The sequence below is a fragment of the Nomascus leucogenys genome, chromosome 21, assembly GCF_006542625.1.
Source record: "Nomascus leucogenys isolate Asia chromosome 21, Asia_NLE_v1, whole genome shotgun sequence".
Lineage (NCBI taxonomy): Eukaryota > Metazoa > Chordata > Mammalia > Primates > Hylobatidae > Nomascus > Nomascus leucogenys.
This window is the reverse complement of record NC_044401.1, coordinates 32,100,435-32,116,374: the sequence shown is the minus strand read 5'-3', so window position 1 is coordinate 32,116,374 and position 15,940 is coordinate 32,100,435. Positions and strand designations below refer to the sequence as shown.

Below are 15,940 nucleotides of genomic sequence, written 5' to 3'. Positions count from 1 at the left end.
GCCATTTCATCCAGAACGTGCTGGGCACTATATAAAGTGAGAAAAAAAAAATTAATAGCATTTAAATGTGGGTATGTATATCTGTGTGTGCGTGCACATAGCTTGAAGTTTTCTCAGTGGTGTTAAATGCACTACTTCAAGACTCAGGTAATACTAGGAGATACGTAAGTCACTCTATAGAAGGAGATATAACGATTGTTCCAGGTGTATATTGAGTGGTTGAGTTGAAAGAATAATCACCAGAAATCGTTGTCTTTACTTTCTCATATTTATTTTAAAAATAAATTTATTAAGATATAATTGACAAAAATCAGTCTATAGATATTTAAATTTTGCAATTTATTAAGTTTTGACAAATGTCTGTAGTAGTGAAAACATCACCACAAACAAGATAAAAAATGTATTTATTATCCCCAAAAGTTTATTCATATCGTTTCTAACACCTTCCCTGTACCTTCTCTTCCCACTCTCCACCTCAGCCCCAGGAAACGATTGTTCTGCTTTATGGTACAATAGATTAGTTTGCATTTTCTGCAATTTTGCATAAAAGGAATCATAGCATTTGTACATATCTTTCTTTTTTATTGAGTCTCAACATAAGTATTTGAGACTCATTCATGTTGTTGCATGTACATAGTTTCTTCTCTGTTTTCTTGCTGAATAGTATTCTATTGTATGGATATATACACCACAGTTAGTTACCTGTTTACCCAGTGATGGACATTCAGGTTGTTTATAGTTTGCAGATATTATAATAAAGCTACTGTGAACATTTGTGGATGAAATTTTGTATGGCCATTTGTCTTCATTTTTCGTAGGCAAATGCCTAGATGCAGACTAGCTGGATTATATGGTAGCCATATATTTAATTTTTAAAATACCTTGCCATTTTCCAAAATGTTTGTACTACTTCATAAAATCCAATTCATTTATTGTGTGTATATATATATATATATATATATATATTTTTTTTTTTTTTTTTTGAGATGGAGTCTCACTCTGTCTCCCAGGTTGGAGTGCAGTGGTGCAATCTTGGCTCACTGCAACCTCTGCCTCCCGGGTTGGAGCAATTCTCCTGTCAGCCTCCTGAGTAGCTGGGATTACAGGCGTGCACCAACATGCCTGGCTAATTTTTGTAATGTTAGTAGAAACAGGGTTTCGTCATTTTGACCAGGCTGGTCTTGAACTCCTGACCTCAGGCGATCCACCCACCTTGGCCTCCCAGAGTGCTGGGATTACAGGTGTGAGCCACCGCACTCAGCTGTATTACTGTTATATTTTAGTTCTATGAATCATGCTTCAGTTTTGTATGTGAGAAATTTTTATCTAATGCAAGATCACAAAAATTATACATATACATTTTGCCATTTAGGTTTAGGTTTTGAATCCATTTTGAGTTAATTTTTGTATTTTTAATGCCTTTGTTATTACTACGAGGTGAATTATTTTGGGGTCAGTTTCCATTGATTGATTTATTTCCTCATTGTAGACAGCATTTTCCTGCTTCTTTGAATGCGTTATGTTTTTTTTTATTAGATTCCAGATGCTGTAAATTTACCTTTTTATTGTTGTATATTTTCATATTGCTATAAATATTCTTGAGCTTTATTCTAGTCAAGTTATTTAGAGGTTAGTCCTTTCAGAGGTTTTAAAAAATTTATTAAGTGGGAGCAGACCAGTATTTGACTAGGAATTATGTTTTTCCTGTTTATTGATGTAAAATTTTTCTGTGTATCCAGTGCCCTCAATTGTAAGGATTTTGGTTCTGGCTGATGCAATAGGTGCCATATACAGTCCTGTTTGAACATCATATGCAATTTCCTCTAATCCTTTCAAATAGATCTTGTCCCAGCCTCAGTTTCCTTACACAGATGCACTGATTAGTTCTTAAGCAAATAATGGGGGGAGCACTATGGATGTCTGGAGTCCACTCGTTGTCCATCTCTCTTCTTCTTGGTACTCTGCTCTGCAAACTGATTTTGCCTTCTCAGGCTCCCAGCTTCATCACCTTAACTCAAAGAGGCCACCAAATTCTGCATGGGTTCCCCTCCATGCAACGCATCATGTAAAATCTCTCGAGATATTAAGCAGGGACAATTTTAGGGTTCATCTCATTTATTTTTCATCTCTAAGAGATCATTTTTCATTATGATGTTCAATTACTTTAAGAACTGTTGTTTTCAGGTGAGAGGTAAATTTGTCTCTGTTACTTCATCTGGACTAGAAGGAGTAGTCTTCGTCATTTTGTTTTGAATTGTGGAGAAATATACTTCTATTTCAATGGTAGTGTGTCTCAATCTATTTGCTTGTTTAAGGTTTATGAGAAATTTAAAAGATGAAAATGAATGAGAGGGAAACATATCCATACTTAGACAGACTATTTTAAATTAAAAGTCATGCTAGTTTTGAGGTTAGACATTCTTTTGCTTAGTTACAGGAATTTAGTGTTGTTATGAATACATTGTTGGAATGGAAAAGAAAGTTTTGGTATATATCATGAGATAGATACAAACATTTTTTTAAAATTTTTACTGGATTTTGCTTAGTGTCAAGGAATTGACCAAAGAAATTGCTTCTTTTTAAACTTGTGATTAATTAATGTTGTTAATCAATGTATTTAATTTAAGGGTTAAAGCAAGTGCATACCTTAATCATCTAGCACTCATAAGCCCATGAGTAATCCTGACATTATAATAACAAAAATATTCAAATTTGCTAGCTCCATAGCTCTCATCCGGTGATGGAGGGACTTAATTACTGCTCAGATTTTCTTCAGGTTATTTCCAAAAAATCCTTTATGGCTTCTTCATATGCGAGGAAAATACCTCTTTCATTCTTTAACTTTGATTTTTTTCATGGAAATTCACTTCATGATCCTTGTGGCACATAGGGGGAGAAGGTAGCTTTTCCCATTACCTTTGGCTAATGACCTTCTTTGAATGCATAAGATATTTTACAAAATTTATGAATCATATTTTACTAAAATTAACTCATTAATTAGTTGATTACCCTGTGTCTATGAAAAATAAAAAAATTAGCTGGGCATGGTGGTACACACCTGTAATCCCAGCTACTGGTGAGGCTGAGGCAGAATTGCTTGAACTTGGGAGGCAGAGGTTGCAGTGAGCCAAGATGGCGCCATTGCACTCCAGCCTGGCTGACAAGAGCAAAACTCCATCTCAAGAAACAGAACAAAACAAAAACAAACATAAAAAGACATTAGATCCAAACAGTTTTTCACAATATGATCACATCGGCATCTTAGTGTAGCAGTATCTAAATGAGTTGGTAAATTACCTTCCATTTGTGTTGGTAATGGGAAGTTGATTGAGATAGATTATTTTACTTACATTATGTTATAGTATAGATTACAGTTGGATCATGAAGTTCAAGTGCACTCATTGTCTGCTATTTTATTTACTAGTTTGGAAATAAAATACTCTGTTTGCTGAAAGTAGTCATTATATAAAAAGTCTTCCAAGGGAATCTTCCAAGAGAATAACCAATCTTACCTTTCCGTCACGTTTTTCTCTCAATCAGTAACTCTAAATTTAAAGTGTTATTTGTATACCTCCCAAATTGAAGCCAAACATGGGGTTAGCTATTTTTATTTGTTTTCACATAGAAACATTATTTAGATATAATTCATGTCATCAAATTCATGTAAAGTATACAATTTAATAGTTTTTAGTAAATTCACAGAACTATGAAACTCTCACCACAATCAATTTTACACTTTTATTATTCTACAAGAAACCTATTAGTGATAACTCCCGACTTTCCCCCAACTGTCTCCACCGTAACTGTAAGCAACCACAAATCTACTTTCTGTCTGTATAAATCTGCCTACTGTGGACATTTCATCTACAAAAGTATATATTATGTGTTTTTTGTGACTAGCTTAGCAAAGGCTGATACCATCTGTGTTGTAGCATATATCAGTACTTTATTCTTTATAATTGCCAAATAATATATCATTGTATGCATATTCCATGTGTTATTTATTCATTCATTAGTTGATGTACATTTGGGTTTTTATGCTTTGGGGCTATTATTTTAAAACTCCGCTATAAAAATTTAGGTGCCAGGTTCTTTGTAGTAATAGGCTTTCAATTCTCTTGAGTATATTCCTAAGAATAATACTGCCGGACTAAATGGTTTCTGCTTCATATACCTTGGGTGCTCTCTTTACATAGATGTATACATGCTTATAATTGTTATATCTCTCTAATGGATGGTCTTTTCTATCATTTTGAAATATTCTCCATTATTTTAACAACATATTTTATTTTAAAATCTGCTTTGATATTAGTATAGTCACTCTAGCTTTCTCTTGCTATTTGTATCATATGTTATTTTTCATCCTTTTATTTTTAGTCCATTTGTATCTTCAAATCTAAAGTGTGTCTCCTGTAGAAAGCATATATTTTTATCATTTAAAAAATATGGTTTATTATCTCCGCTTTTTGATTGAATTTTTAATCAACTCACCTGTAATCTTATAACTGATATTGGTTAATTTCCATGTATGATATTACAGTAATTGATACAAGTTTATTTTCATCCATGATTTTACATTTATCTTCTACGTTTCATGTCATTTTTGTTTTATGTTCACTCTTTACCACTTTATGCTATATGAAGTAAATATTTTTAGTTTAACATTTTAATTCCTGTAACAATTTTTCACTTTATGTTTGAATTATATAGTTAGTAGATGCTCTCAGGCATATCATATATATTAACTCATCAGAATCTAAATCAGATTCATAATAACCTAATTCAAAAGATATAGAAATGCTACTACAATATAGCAGTTTGCTCTTTCTCCCATTTTTGTAGTATTGTTGTTAAACATATTACATTTTAATATGTTAAAAACACGATAATACTTGGTTACAATTATTACTTCATATACTGTTATGTCTTTAATGAAACTGAGAAAAGCAAGGATACCAAGTACCTAAAATTTGTTCCATAAAACATATTATATATGTTTTTAATTCTCCTAATTTCTTCCTGCAAATTCAAGTTACCACCTAGAATCATTTCTTTATTCTACTAAAACCTTACTTTTATCCACTTCCTTTGTGCTGTTATTGTCAAATATATTGCATTTATTTATGTCATAGTCCCTGTAATACAATGATAAATAATTGTTTTACATCATTAATTCTGTTTCCCTGAAGAATCTTTGTTCTGATTATTATTTTGTAATCACTTAAGAGAAGAAAAAAGAAGAAACATGCCATTTTAACCTCTTTTTAATTATACAATTACCTTTACTGGTGCTTTTTTTTTTTCTTTTCTATATGAGATCATTTGTTTTAGCCCAACTTTCTTTAACATTTCTTATAAGGCAGGACTGCTTTAATAACTTCTCTTAGATTTTGTTTACCTGAAAAATATTTTATTTCACCTTCATTTTTGAAAAATAATTTTACTGGATATAAGGTTCTTATCTGAGATTTTTCCTTCTTTTAGCACTTGGGATATGCTACCCAACTACCTTCTGACCTTCATTGGTTTTGATGAAAAGTCAATTGTCAAGGGAGTTCCTTTGTAAAAGTACCTGTTGTTGTTGGCTTATTGTTTATTGATTTGGAGGAGGTATTTCTATTGCAGTGTGAAGCCTCTGATGTCATTCCTCAGGAATCACAGGCTTTGGCACGTGCACAGTCACTCTGGGATGATAATGGCTTCAGTAGTGCTCTCACTGAATGTCTTTCTTTCCTGTTGTCTCTGTTAAGCTCTCTGCTTATGTTAGTATCACACCCAGTGATTCCCCTTCACTATTTGTCAGCTGGTTGCACTACTGTTTTCAATAATGCTATGTGCATAAGTTGTTCCACAGCCTGATCCATTTAAATCCAGAATCCTTTGCTGGGCTTTTTTTGTTTTGTTTTGTTTTTTCTTGAGGCCAGTCTTTGAGATTTTCTTTAACCTGTGACAACAGGAAGGCCGTTGCTCGTTGTCTCTTTCTCTGGTTTTCTTTTATAAACTAGCTGGCCTGTGGTTTAGCTTTCTTGTCTCATCTAGATACAATGGCTTTCTTACTTGCTTTCCTCCAAAGTCTCCACTTTGAACTTCCCCCAACTCTGTTCCAAATAGTTGGTTCCCTTAGAGAGAGCTTCAGAAAAACACTTCCCTGTTACAGCTGGCTTCTTCCCTGGGCAAAATGGTGGTAGCTTCCGGTCTTCTTGCTTTGTCTCTTCTGGATTGAAATCTCCCCTCTATAAGTGAGCTACAGTGAGAGCTCTTGGGGTCCCTTTATTCTTGGCATATGAGCAGGGACTGGGTGAAAGAAGAGCACCCCAACCTTTCAGCCACACCACCTGGAATTTTGACTCTGCAACCGAGAGTAATAATGACTGAAATAAGAAATGCTGGCAGCCTGCCTCTTCTGGAAAGGACCGTAGTCCTTGGTTGAGGAAACATGGATCTCCACCTTGGGTACACATATCCAGTCTTCCTCATGCCGAGTTGGGGATGAGGTTGAATTAGGGAGAAAGTCATGATTCAAATACCGTAGACTCTATCTGTTCTACTAAGATTTGCTAGTTTTTTAAAATAATTATTTGTTCATTTGCTATACGCCCTTGGCACAATTTTCAGAGACCTTAAATATGTATGTGTGTTTTAAAATAGTTTTCAATAGTTATGATTGTTTAGCTGGAGAGAAAGTCTGCAGAGCTACTTATTTAGCATGATATTCAGGAGTTGCCCCCAATTTCTTTTTCATACTCATAGATTTTCACAATATTGACTCGTAAATTATTCTAATTTATCTTCTTAAAAATATATTCCCCTTTTTATGTTTACATATCCTTTGGTCTCTCACTTCCTGCTAATTTTTCATAGATAAAATCTGTATTTTTCTTATTTTATATTCAAAAAATGTCTTTATATTTTGCCTCTATAAGAGATGAAATTATTTTATAATTTTCTTTTTCCCTGTAAGTATAGATAATGTTTAGTAATATTATTCCTCTATTTTCTTTGTAAAATTTAAATGGAAAAATGTATATGAATTGAAAAGATTTAACAGCTCGGTATATTTTTAACTTGGCAATTTTTCATTTAGTTTTTTTCTCTTTAGTGATATTGCCAATCTCCTTTCTTCCCCCTTTTGTCTATGGTAAATGCCTGAACTCCTGATTCTAGAAAGTTCTGATAAATGGGACTCTAATCTAGTTGATCTGCAGTGAGAATTACAATGGCTGTGGAAAACAGCGAAGATAGAATTGAAAAACAAAGGGTAAATATAGATCTGAGTAAAAGAAAAAAGTTAGTCTAATTCCAAATATTTTGTCATATCCCTCTAGATTTTGTACCCTTCCAATACAGAAACTGATGAGAGGATTTAAAAAGAGATATACTACAAAGAAAATCAATTAAAGACTGACAACTGTCCCCAAATTATACATATTGACATGGAATGAATCTACTTACTAGAAGGAAAAGAAGCCTTACCTGGCTGATTGCAACCATTATTTTAATTAATTAAAAACATACTTATTAAGCATCTATAATCTTTCAGATACTGTCCTAGATGCTGGGTATAAAAACTATAGAGAGATATAAAAATTAGGAATTTCTTGCAGAGGAAAGAAAGAAAAGAGAGCAGAAGGGAGAGAAAGAATGAACAGAAAAAGAAAAATAATTAGTAAAAAAGAAAATAACAAAATTAAAAATTTACTCTAATCTTTATTTTATGAATACATAATTTGTATTGAATGTTGTGAATGTCCCAATGGGTAATTTTAATTTTTAAATGATGTGATTCTCAGAATACAAGGTAACCTGTTGAAAATAATTTTAAAAACTCTGGTAGTACATGGTACATAGAAATATTGTAATATATTCAGAAACTTATCATTTCATCACAATGTTTTACTGATGCAAGTGATTCATTTATTCATTTTCACTATAGGTAGATGAGGAGCAGGTTGCTTTTTCTTACATGTGCTGAATGCTGCAGGACTCCATGAAACAAATAGTTTGATTACCAGAAAATAGCATCATCATAAACGTTTCAAAGAAGTCACACTTGCCTGCTGCTACAGAAATTGCTCAAATGCATAGATATTTTTATTTTCTTAAAGCTTATTCTACTGAATAGACTTAAAAATAATTTTCTGCCATATTTTATTATATTTTGGGCATGCAATAAAACATCATTTTAAATATATTTGAGGAGAAAGGACATTCTAATGTAGACAAATACAGAGCCCGCCCTGAGGCTTCAAGTCAGGTAATATATATACCTGATTCTTGCAGCACCTCTCAATGTAGGTCTGCGAAATAACATTTAAGGTAAATTTTATGAAAAGCATTGACATTTTACTTGTCTGGGTAAACTGAAAAAGAGACTTTAATATTTAGATAAATGAAGTATCTCCTCTTTTTTTTTTTTTTTTTTGAGATGGAGTCTCGCTCTGTCACCCAGGCTGGAGTGCAATGGCGCAATCTCGGCTCACTGCAACCTCCACCTCCCAGGTCCACGCCATTCTCCTGCCTCAGCCTCCCGAGTAGCAGGGACTACAGGCGCCCGCCACCACGCCCGGCTAATTTTTTTTTGTATTTTTAGTAGAGACGGGGTTTCACCGTGTTAGCCAGGATGGTCTTGATCTCCTGACCTTGTGATCCACCCATCTCGGCTTCCCAAAGTGCTGGGATTACAGGCGTGAGCCACCACACCCGGCCGTATCTCCCCTTAATAATCTTCCATAAACATTATTTTTCTCATCTGACCTTTTCAGATCTATTACAAAGAGCTGAATTTCAGTACTATTCCTTGCTAAGTGGGATGGTTATCCATGTGGCCAATTAATGGTGGGGTCATACCTGTAAGAGTCAGTTAAGAAACAGGATTATGACTGGTACTTCCTTAAAAAAGTTGAATATCATAAGGACTTTTAAAAATCTACCCTATTTCAGAGAGGAATTGTATGAAGGGGTGCTCATAGGCAAGAATGAGATTTGCCTCAAGAATTTGTTTGAATTCTTTTTCAGTGCACAAATGAATGTGGTTACCAGACTTTAAAGTTACACAATATAAAATATAGCCTTACTATGTTTGGTCTAGAGACGGTTTAAAACAAATACAAAATGAAAAGCTTTGCTTGAACATTAAAGAAAAGTGTTCTGTAAAATATCTTTGAACATTTAACCTTAAGACACACACAAAACATTATTGACATTTCCTCTAAGACAAATTGCCTTTAAAATATGCACCCAAGTTACTGAATGAGTTAGCCAGACATAGTTACTTTAGGTCAGTTAAGAAAGAAAGAACGGGGAAGTTGGCTGTGTTCTAAAAATGATGTCTTTAGTTTTAGGAAGTTTGATTTACAGAACTGTGAAGCAGTAATTACAACATGTCCAGTTCTCCACTGAGTTCGTTCACTCCTAATTTTTGACAGTAAAGCCAACTCTTATGGAATGCGTACATTTTCTGTTCTCTATGAGATGAGGTCATGAATCTAGCTCACTGGTTATGGCACAAAATCATTAAAGGACCACTGACAACAATTATGTGGATTCAGACTAAATTCCTTGATTTCTCCCCCTGAAACTATTACGTTGTCCATCAAAAACCACTTTTACAAACCCTGCCTCTGAAAATAATAGTAAAGTTCAAGTTCCATATAAGCATCACTGTTTGGGACACACTAAGACCATGCTGTTTTGCTCACGGTCAGAGAATTCAAGGTCTGTATAGGAAATGTCACTTAATAGCCTACATGATTCCTAAGAGATATCTTCAAGTGATGAGAAAGTATGGAAGTTTCAGTTTCTAAATCCTGCCTTGTTCCCAGTGTGGTCTATTGAACTTGGAATGGATTAAAAAGAACTGGCCTATTCTAGGTAGATGGCTGATAAAGAGATCTATTTCAGGATCCAGGGAAAGTATTTCATTATAAAAGTGAAGGTGTTGACCGGACACAGTGGCTCACATCTATAATCCTAGCACTTTGGGAGACCGTGGCAGGCGGATCACCTGAGGTCAGGAGTTCCAGACCAGCCTGACCAAAGTGGTGAAACTCCGTCTCTACAAAAAATGCAAAAATTAGCTGAGTGTTGTGGCGTACACCTGTAATCCCAGCTACTCAGGAGGCTGAGGCAGGAGAATCGCTTGAACCTAAAATGCAGAGGTTGCAGTGAGCCGAGATCACGCCACTGTACTCCAGCCTGGATGACAGAATGAGACTCTCAAAAACAAAAAAAAGAAAAAAAAAAAGAAAAAGAAGGTATCTTCTTTTCCAGTCTAAGTAGCACCAAAATCGCAAAAGTGGAGAAGGCAAATGAACCAAAATAGTTGAGATTATACTGCTCAAGGCATATTAGCATCACTGTGGAGACAAGGCAACTTTTCTAGGAACTTCACTTAAGAGAATTTTCTTTTTCCCAAACTTCAGTCTAAAAGTGGCCAGAAACGAGATATAGAGCCTGGTGAGCTAATATTATAAACCTAGGAAAGATGGATATGAAAGTATCTCTGGAAATATGATATTTTGTGGAAAAAAATTGGATGTAAGAAAATCCAGGTATCTTGCCTTTTTTTTCTCTTTCTTTCTTCTTTCTTTCTTTTCTTTTTTTCTTCTCTCTTTCTTTCTTTCTCTCTCTCTTTCTTTCTTTCTTTTTCTTTCCTTTCTTTCTTTCCTTCCTTTCTTTCTTTCTTTCTTTCTTTCTTTTTTTTCTCCAGCTAACCTAACTTGAGGCATTTAAACTTACTCATTTTGGGTGCTCCAGCGCTCAAACTTACATTTGCTATTTCTTTTTTCACCTTAGTTCTTACTAAGACAAAATATCTAATCTCCTGAATATAAGGAGATTGCTATTCTACAATCCAAATTTTATAAAGATAAACAATATAAAAACTAATAGAAAGTCCTTTATCTTGAGACTTTACCAAGAAATGTTTAGGTAACTAATTTTCGTTGAGAGTTATACTTGAGGAATTTTTCTTTATTTATATTTAAAAATTTTATTATAGAAAATTTCTGACATATGCAAAGTAAGCACAATAATAGAATGAGAAGCTGCATGCCATCACCCAGTTTTAAATGTATCGACATTCAGCCATTTTTGTTTCATCTATCCCTCTAATTACTCTCCACTCAATTGTAATTATTATAATAACTTACGGTTATGATTTTTTTTTTTTTTTGAGATGGAATCGCACTCTGTCACCCAGGCTGGAGTGCAGGGGCATGATCTCTGTTCACTGCAACCTCCACTTCCCGGGTTCAAGTGATTCTCCTGCCTCAGCCTCCCGAGTAGCTGGGACTACAGGCGCCTGCCACCACGCCCAGCTAATTTTTTGTATTTTTAGTAGAGACGAGGTTTCAGCATGTTAGCCAGAATGGTCTCGATCTCCTGACCTCATGATCCTCCCACCTCAGCCTCCCAAAGTGCTGGGATTACAGGCATGAGCCACTACGCCCGGCCTACAGTTGTGATTTTTGAGGGAAAATGTACGTACATTGAAATGAACTAATCTTAAATATAAAATATTTACACAAATTGCAAAGCAGATGACCTCACACCGCTTTTGATGTAGAGCATTTCCTTAACTCCAGAAAACCCGAATATATTCTCTCCCAGTCAGTTTCCGACACAACTCACCACCAAAAGTGACCACCGTTTTGACTATTTAAATGTCCAGAAGGTCTACTAGAGAGAGTAGGAGGAGTGGTTATGTGCATTATGAAAGAAAGAAATTCTGAAAGTTCCTTTGTTTCTTGTTTGTCCTCAAGGTTTTCTAGTCATTTCATTAACACATTACGTAATATATAGGATGTGCATATTTTGAGAAATGTAAAATGAAGATAAATATATATATATATATATAATGTCCAATGGAAGTTTTTGAAGAGAAACAATTAAAAAATAACAAGAAAGAGAAAAAGAGAAAAAGATGCGAAGAGTAAGTCCCACCATTCCCAGTCCACCTTTAGTTGTGTTTCCAGTGTCAAATGTTTGCAGTATACTCTTGCTCCTCAAAATATGGTCTGTGGGCCAGCAGCAGACTCTCAGACTCCACACCCTAACCTACTGAGTGAGAATCTGCATTTTAACAAGATCATATGGGCGTTGCATTTTGAGAAGGCTATTCTTGATCTCCTTGTAATATAACTGACATGCAAAAGAAAGGAAAGTGGATAGCACATGAAAGAAGGATACACATGGTATCAGCAAATAAACTATGCAGTGTAAAGAAAATTTCTGTTGGTTCTATAACTGTGTAATGCATCGTTATTTTAAAAATGTAGAAAGGGAAAGTAGAGATACACTTTAAGTATCTTCTGTATTCATTTCTTTGGGGAAGAAGGTCAGCCCAAAATATGAGAAAAGATACTACGATTGGCTCTTCTCAATGTTTTTTCTGTTTATCTTAAGGCTTCTGGTAACCCTATAATCTATCACATAAGCCGATACTAAAATCAACAAATTACACTTTTGTTTATTTTACTTGAATGAGTTCATTAAAATTTTATGATTTATACAATTGCTATCAAATTTTATGTGTCCAATTAATATTACATTAAATGCTGCTTTTGCGAGGGAAACAGCTAAAAGAAGCAGATGTGTGAGTTCTTAAAGTGCAGCTGTTATAAAAAGTAAACAACCAGCAGTAATACTTTAGAGTAATTTCTCATATATTGTGTAGCATAATTATAAAAATTGTTTGTCAAGAGATCAATATTTTCTTACTCTGACACTGCTTAGAGCTCGGAACAAGTAAACATTGGGCATAGATTTATAAAAAAAGAAAATAAATGTAAAAATGAAGCAACGTATTTGTATAAATCTGTGAGACTGAAACGTAAAAGAACCTTATAATATTTTAAATATAAGCAAAGAATCATAAATGCATCTGAATTATTCTGATATATTTTGGCTGAAAGGTCATTGTGTCTTTTATTTAATATTTTTAAATGGAATTGTACCTAATTTTCAAGTGCAAAAATCTTAGTAAATGACTTTAGTAAAAATGAGATGAGATATTTCATAGGACACATGTTTATAAAAATATCTGCGTAGAATTCTGTATCTGTGTGATTTACTTTCAGTTAAAAGATGGAATTGAGACTTCATGCTTCTGTTCTTTCTAAATGTTAGAGCTTTTCTTACTCTTCAGAATTGTCTAACATACATAAAACATTTTGTGGTAAAAATCTTAATTAGGTCATTTTCCCCTAATATGTGAAAATATAAACATAGTTTCAAGAACAAGACATATCACATCTATCCATTTAATCTTTTACTAATGTTTATTTCTGTCTTTAAAATCAATCAATATGATAAAGTCATACTTCTGAAATAAGTGAAAGTTAGTGAACATGCATATGTCTATTAATCAAATATTACATCAAATCCAATACTATTTTAAAAGCCCAATCTTTGTGTAAGGCACAAAGATAGAGAAGCTGAATGTATTCATTTTTGTTATTAACATATTTTAAAATGTTTTTAAAATAAATTACTTAATATATGTTAAAATCAAACACTTTATGTATTTTATGTGAAAGGACTTATTTACTGACAGTATCAATGTTTATTTGATACTGAATGATGAAAAGAAAGACAGAAAGCGTAAGAAAACTGAATACATTTTTCCATCAACTACATTTAAGATCTTGTTATAAGGATAACTTAAGCTTATCCTATCAGTTTGATTTCTAAACCTTTAAAATTGCCCTCTTCTTATCAGCTACTTCAGACTTGAGAAATTACAAATTAAGCAAAAATAATATTAAACCTCTTTTCCACAAAGAACAAATAATCCCTTAGTGCACCATTTAATGATGGATCTAAATCATGCACAGCAAGTTTAAATATCGATAAATGAATTCACATCTTGTAGAAAGTACTCTTATTCATGCTGAAATAAATTCCTCAGCCAAGTGAAGAGCATTCATCTCAATGTAAATTTCACTGCAAATATATACTTAGGTATTCAAAATATTCAGATGACTGTGCTCCTTTTCTTTCCAAAGATGACAACTTTCTCATCTTAAGTATTCTTTAGCAATTTATGTTCACCTCACATTGTTCATGTTAAAGTTATATTTCAAATGCATTATGCTTTCTTTTAGGCTTAGCCATATAGTTGTAAATTTGCCCTTCCTAACTGTGCTTGTGGCTCAGAAAATTAAGATTATGTTTTAGTAAAACTTATAGCTAAGAGAAAAGAAAGACTACTTTTTAAAGATGATATACATTGTTTTAATGGAGTATATAAGAGTATCTTGTGCCTGATTATAAGCTAGGTAAGCCTGAGACCAAAGAAATGAAATTGCTGCGCCCCACCCTTTTATTATATTTCTGGATCTAACTCTTAGAATTTTTAAATTTTTTTATTTTTAATTATTTATTTATTTATTTATTTATTTATTTATTTATTTTTTTGAGACGGAGTCTCGCTCTGTTGTCCAGGCTGGAGTGCAGTGGCGTGATCTCAGCTCACTGCAAGCTCCACCTCCTGGGTTCACGCCATTCTCCTGCCTCAGCCTCCCGAGTAGCTGGGACTACAGGCGCCTGCCACCATGCCCGGCTAATTTTTTTGTATTATTAGTAGAGACGGGGTTTCACCGTGTTAGCCAGGATGGTCTCGATCTCCTGACCTCGTGAAGAATTTATTTTTTAAGTAATTTTATTTAATTGAATTGAAATAGATTAAATGTTAAAATCACAAATATTTGCTTCTTAAAAATTGATAAAAATAGGGAGAAGGGTGTTTCCATTATCTTGAGTAAATGCAATCTGTTTTATTTTGAAAGGTGTCACATTTTAAAATTCATATTTTATTTTCAGATGTAAAATATTTAAAAGAAGAGGACGCAAATCGCAAGACATTCACTGTCAGCAGCACACTGGACTTCCGAGTGGACCGGAGTGATGATGGAGTGGCGGTCATCTGCAGAGTAGATCACGAGTCCCTCAATGCCACCCCTCAGGTAGCCATGCAGGTGCTAGAAATACACTGTAAGTAAACACTACTTCCCCCTCCTTTATCTCAGCAGCAAATCTCTTCATCTGCATCTAAAATCATTTCAAAACTACCTGAAGTTATAGCAAAGGTGCAGTAAAATCCACGGCAAAATGAAGTAAAACTACACTCACTAGTATTAACCAGGTTCAAAGGAAAACACTCCTTGTCTGAGTTTCATTCTTAACAATGAGGAAAAATGAAGGAGATGTACAAGGTTAATACTCCTGTGTTTCAAATTGTGGCTTAATGCAGGTGTGCACGTAAGGGTGGGGGAGAAAAAGCAGTAATTTGAGCAAAATCACTGAGAATTGGTAATCTGAGAGGGCCTTGATGAACAGTGTTATATTAAAATGACTATTTTATGCAAATGTGGCTTCTCAGCTATGCTTTTAAAATTAGACTGGTTTTACCTTCTATATGGCATATACTAATGTATAAATATAGGAGCATATTTATTGTGTTTTCATCGTCATCATTACTCACAATCAATAAGAACAAAATTAATTTTGTGAATCTAATAGATCAGGGGCAGTGCTAAATGTTTTGCTGGAATTATGTCATTGAGTACTCATTTACTAATAGTAGCTTGATGAGTAGTTACTCTCATTAGTCACAAGATACACACAAGGATTCTGAAGATTATGGAGGCTGAGTCACACAACTAGCAAATGACAGACTTGTAATCATGGTAGTTTTAGTACCTAGCAAGGTTTTAGTAGACAATTATATATACTAATCAAAATGAAAATGAATGAATTGAAATATGTAACATAAAATATAAAAGAATAGAGGATAGGAGATAATGTGTTCTGAATTGCAGTATTTGATTTTCTAGATAATGAAGATTTTGTTTTCTCTATTTGTGATAAAATTATAGCTTGAGCTTAGAATTTGTGTGTGATATGCAGTTACATTAAATCCTAAAATACTAAACTCTAA

The 15,940-nt window shown here is 33.7% G+C and overlaps 1 protein-coding gene across 4 annotated transcripts in view; it reads left to right on the top strand.

Annotated features, from left to right (window-relative positions):
* CADM2 (cell adhesion molecule 2) overlaps positions 1–15,940 on the top strand; it is a 1,106,513-nt gene that overhangs the window by 940,694 nt on the left and 149,879 nt on the right. For all 4 annotated transcript variants that reach the window (XM_003255142.3, XM_030801642.1, XM_003255141.2 and 1 more), the window contains one exon: positions 14,824–14,994. In XM_003255142.3, the coding sequence (XP_003255190.1) occupies positions 14,824–14,994 (171 nt within the window). The remainder of the gene's footprint in view (positions 1–14,823; positions 14,995–15,940) is intronic.